At 35.5% G+C, this 5,098-nt stretch overlaps 1 protein-coding gene across 1 annotated transcript; it reads left to right on the plus strand.

Moving 5' to 3' along the window:
- The first annotated feature begins 4,143 nt into the window (after positions 1 to 4,143).
- LOC114508209 (prefoldin subunit 6-like) lies at positions 4,144 to 4,698 on the plus strand. The gene has a single exon (XM_036010819.1). The coding sequence runs from the start codon at positions 4,259 to 4,261 to the stop codon at positions 4,646 to 4,648; it is 390 nt and encodes a 129-aa protein (XP_035866712.1). The 5' UTR covers positions 4,144 to 4,258; the 3' UTR covers positions 4,649 to 4,698.
- Positions 4,699 to 5,098: the final 400 nt, after the last annotated feature.

The following is a 5,098-nucleotide window of genomic DNA, read 5'->3' on the forward strand; positions in this document are numbered from 1 at the left end:
GATCCATATCTGAAGGTGGGCAAGTGAAAAAAACTGGGAAGACGAAAAATGAGAATTGCTGAGACAGTCTCAAAAATGCATCCTGGAGCTCACTGAGGTTCTTGTAAGAGGGGAGGATTCAAATTGTTGCTGGTACTCCCTTCAGTTGAGAGGAACAAAGAGATACTGTGTGCACTCCTGTGGGAGTGGTCAGTAAATGCTGCAGTGGAACCCAGTCACCTGGATAGGGACAAAGTGCAAATGTGCAGTCACGGTGGTATGGCAATTGCCACCATCAGACAGAAAAAGAAGCTACAGAGCCTGGATGACTCCCCTCATACTAACAAATATGACCTCTCCTCACCGTCTTAGAGCTATCAGTGGTCCCAAGAATAAGCTGTAGCTGTGATTCTTGGGTTGGAGAGCACATTATCTGCAAACCTGAGAACTAGAACCACCAAAATATTTTTTTCAGAGTGACAGGCACACTCTGCAGTTAATTTGAGGCATGGGCAAAGATACAGAAGGGAGGCTGCTGAGGTCTTATAACATTAGGAACGAAAAAAAAAAGGTGTCTACTCTCACCACTGTTATTCAATATAGAACTAGGAATCTTATTTTAAGAAAATAAATGAAAAGCATCCAAATTGGCAAAAAGGAGGCATGATTTTTAATATAGAAAACCCTAATGACTTCACACACAAAAAAACTATTGGAAACAATAAACAAATAAAATAAAGTTTCAGGATCCAAAATCAGTGTACAGAAATCCATTGTATTCCTACATACTAACAATGAAATTTCAGAAAAGAAAGAAATAAAGAAAAAAAAATCACGTTTGCAGTTCAAATGGAAAAATTAAAATAGAAATAAATTTGACAAAGGGTCATTGAAAACTACAAAACATTATTAGAACAGATTGAAAAGGACATAAAGAAATGGAAAGATATTTCATTTTCATGGATTGGAAAAATCATCATAGTTAAAATGGCCATAGTACCCAAAGCAATACACATATATAATGTAATCTATCAAAAATTGAATGGCATCTTTTAAAAAAGATAGAGGAAAAAGTAATCACAAATAACCACAAATAAACAAAGCAATGCTAAACAAAAGAATGAAGTCAGTGGTATTACACTCCCTGACTTCAAATTATACCACAATGACAATAATCAAACAGCATAGTATTGGCAGAAAAAACAGACAAGCAGACTAATGGGACAGAATTGAGATCTAAAAAATAAGCCCACATGTATATGGGCAAATAATTTTTGACAAAGGAGCCAAAAACACACAATGGAAATAAGAAAGCCTCTTTAGTAAATGTAGAGCCTCTTTAGTAAATTTAGGAATGTAGAAAGTCATATGCAAAAGAAAATTAGACTACTGTTTGTACCCATATACAAAAAAAAATAACTCAGAGTGGATCAAAGACCTAAATATGCACTTAAAACAATAAATTATATAGAATAAAAGATAAGTACGAAATTTATGGACCTTGGTCTTAGAAAGGATTTTATGAATTTGACCCCAGAATAAAAGTAGTGACAAAAATTAATGAATGGGACTTACTATATCAAACTAAAAAGCTTCTCTGCACAGCAAAAGAAACTTCCAACAAAATAAAAGATTAAACAACCAAATGGGAGAAGATATTTGCAAGCAACACCTCTGACAAGGGGTTAATATCTAAAAATATGTAAAGAACTAGCCCTGGCTGGCGTAGCTCAGTGGATTGAGCGCAGGCTGGGAACCAAAGTGTCCCAGGTTCGATTCCCAGCCAGGGTACATTCCTGGGTTGCAGGCCATAACCCCCAGCAACCGCACATTGATGTTTCTCTCTCTCTCCCTCTCCCTCTCCCTCCCTCCCTTCCCTCTCTAAAAATAAATAAATAAAATCTTAAAAAAAATGAAAAATAAAAAAATAAATAAAAATATGTAAAGAACTCATACAATTCAACACCAAACTAACTAATTAAAAAGGTGAAGGAATTAAGCAAAAAACAAAAACCCCTCTCATATACATTCGTACACAAGAAACAGTATGGACAATCCCAAAGGGAAATGTGACTCAGGGGGAAGCAGGAAAGGACAGATGGGGGTAAATGGTGATAGAAAGAGATATGACTTGAAGTGGTGAATGCTCAATACAATATATAGATGATGTATTATAGAACTGTATACCTTAAACATATAATTGTATTAACCAATGCAGCATAAATATGTTCAATAAAAAAAAAATGAGCAGAGTGCCTAAACAGAAACTTCTCCCAATAAGACATTTAAAGAGCAAGCAAATATATAGAAAGGTGCTCAACTTTTGTATCTATCAGGGAAACAGAAATCAAAACTACCACCTCACACATGTTAGAATGGCTATTATCAAAAAGATCATTAAAAACAAGTGTTGAAGATGTGGAGGAAAAGAAACCTTCATTTACTGCTGATGGGAATGTAAATTGGTATAGCCACTATGGAAAACAGTATCGAAATTCCTCCAAAAATTAAAAATAGAGTTACCATAAAACCTAGTAACCCCTCTTTGCATATCTATCTGAAAATGTTGAAAACATTTATTCACAAAGATATATGCACTCCTACATTTATTGCGGCATTATTCATGATAGCCAAGACATGAAAACATCTGAAGTGTTCTTCAACAGATGATTGAATAAAGAATATGTTGTACATATATATGATGGAATAGTACTCAGCCATAAGAAATGAAATACTGCCATTTGTGAGAACAGAAATGGAGTTTGGGAGTATTATGCTAAGCAAAATACATCAGACAGAAAAGGTCAATAGCCATATGATTTTATGCATATGTGGGATTAAAAACTGAAAGAAACAAATGAACAAACAAGACAAAATTCCATAGACTCAAAAAAGTATGGTGGTTACCACAAAAAAGAGGGTGAGGTGTGAGGTTGTAAAGGGTAAATGGGGTCAAATATATGGTGATGGAATAAAATTTGACTTTAAGTGTTGGGCACATGATGCAATATATAAATGATGAATCAAAAAGTGTATACTTTAAACATATGCAATGTTATAAATGAATGTCACCTTAATAAATTTAATGAAAAATATATAAAATTAGGCTCAACATAATAAATGTTTTTGATATATTATGCCCATACAATTATATTTTACCTACTTAAAGGTAAAATATAATAAAATATAAATATAAAATTATATTTTATGATTTTATAAAATATAAATATAAATAAATTAAAAATATGAGTAAAAAGGTAATTATGACATTGAAGTTTCTTTAACTTTTATTTTATTTTAATTGTTGTTCAAGTACAGTTTTCTTTCTTTCACCCCCATCCTAGCCCACCCCCCAGCCTTCTCCATCTCCCTCCCATTTCCACACACCCCTAGTTTTTGTCCATGTGTCCTTTATACTTGTTCCTGTAAACACTTCTCCTTTTCCCCTGAAATTCCTTTCCTTCTCCCCTCTGGCTACTGTCAGCTTGTGACATTGAAGTTTTGAGAACACAGTTTCTACAGAATTATAGTGAATTTACAGCCAAATATGAACTAGAGAGAAAAGGTAGCAATCAATATGGAGAGTAATAGTAATTACCATATATTGGATATACAATGTCAAAACATTGGTTAAGGCCTTCAGTTATTTTATTTCAGTTAATCCTGAAGAACAATATGCTATAGCTATTATTGGTATTCTTATTTTACAATAGAAACCCCCCAGAGTCTGAGCAAGTTATTAAAAGAATGAAGTAAATGAAGGTTTCTTTTTCTCTACAACTTCAACACTTGTTTTTAATTATCCTGTGGATAATAGCCATTCTTGGCCAAAGGCATGCAGTCAGTAAATATAAGAAGTAGGGCTGATAGATATTAATTTTCATGCTTCAATCATCTGGAGTGTACTATTTAACATTTTATCAGACTTGAACAAAGTTTCAACAAATGGTGTGAAATTTAAAAGAGTGTGAAAATTAATTCTGAGTAATCATTAATAAGAGAGAAGATAAACACTTCATTAGCAACTTAAAATTGTTTCATAAGAAAGCTTTCTGGAAGGTTTTAGTTGAGCGGCTTGGGGTATTGTTTCAACCACCGCCCCCTACAATTGAGGTCGTGTTGATATCTGGATGGGGAGAAGATAGTAGTACCCCGCCTAGAGGCTGCATTTCAAGATTGCTGTCATTTCCGCAGGTCAGACCTTTAGGGGTGCTTGGGTACCTTCTAGAGCGTTAGACCCAGCACCCCTTTCCTACTTCTGCAGACTTTTGTCTGCGCCATGGCTGAGCTGATTCAGAAGAAGCTACAGGGAAAAGTGGAGAAATATCAACAGCTACAGAAGGACCTGAGTAAATCTATGTCAGGGTGGCAGAAGCTGGAAGTACAACTAGTGGAAAATAATATCATGAAGGAGGAACTGACTCTGTTGGATGGGTCTAGCAAGGTCTTTAAACTTCTGGGTCTTGTGCTGGTCAAACAGGAACTGGGGTGCACTCAGGCCACAGTGGGGAAGAGCCTGGACTATATAACAGCTGAAATTAAGAGATACAAATCCCAGTTCAGTAACCTTGAGCAGCAGTCAGAGCAACAGAGGAAGACCCTCGCTCTGCTGAAGCAGGTGTTCCAGTGGGCCCAGGTGACAAAGGCAGGGGCTCCTGGGAAGGCCTGACCCCATGGCTGGGGGAAGGGAGGGAAACCAGGCAGCTCTACGGTTTATAGAGTAGCTAATAAAATGTGAAAACACTTGGCTGTTTTCTGAACAGACATTTCTGTCATAATTGTCTCCATCCTTTCCCCTGGCTCCTGGCCACCTGTTTAGTGGCAAAAAAAAAAAACAAAAAACAAAAACAAAAACCAAAGAAAGTTTTTTGGAAGGCTATCTTTAAATTTTCTTCTGTGCCTACATTTGAGTAAAGGTCATGTTTGAAAAGTAACTATAAAGTTTCAACCACAGCAGGTACATTCTGAGTAAGTTTTTTCAGATATTCCCAATATTCACAATGATTAAAACACAGGAGAAAATGTTAATGTGAAAGCAACTATACTTAGGCTTTCAGATATAAACTTTTTAATTATTGTTGTTCAAATACAGTTGTCTCCAATTTCACCCCACCTATTC

The sequence above is a fragment of the Phyllostomus discolor genome, chromosome 10 (genome assembly GCF_004126475.2).
Source record: "Phyllostomus discolor isolate MPI-MPIP mPhyDis1 chromosome 10, mPhyDis1.pri.v3, whole genome shotgun sequence".
NCBI classification, from domain to species: domain Eukaryota; kingdom Metazoa; phylum Chordata; class Mammalia; order Chiroptera; family Phyllostomidae; genus Phyllostomus; species Phyllostomus discolor.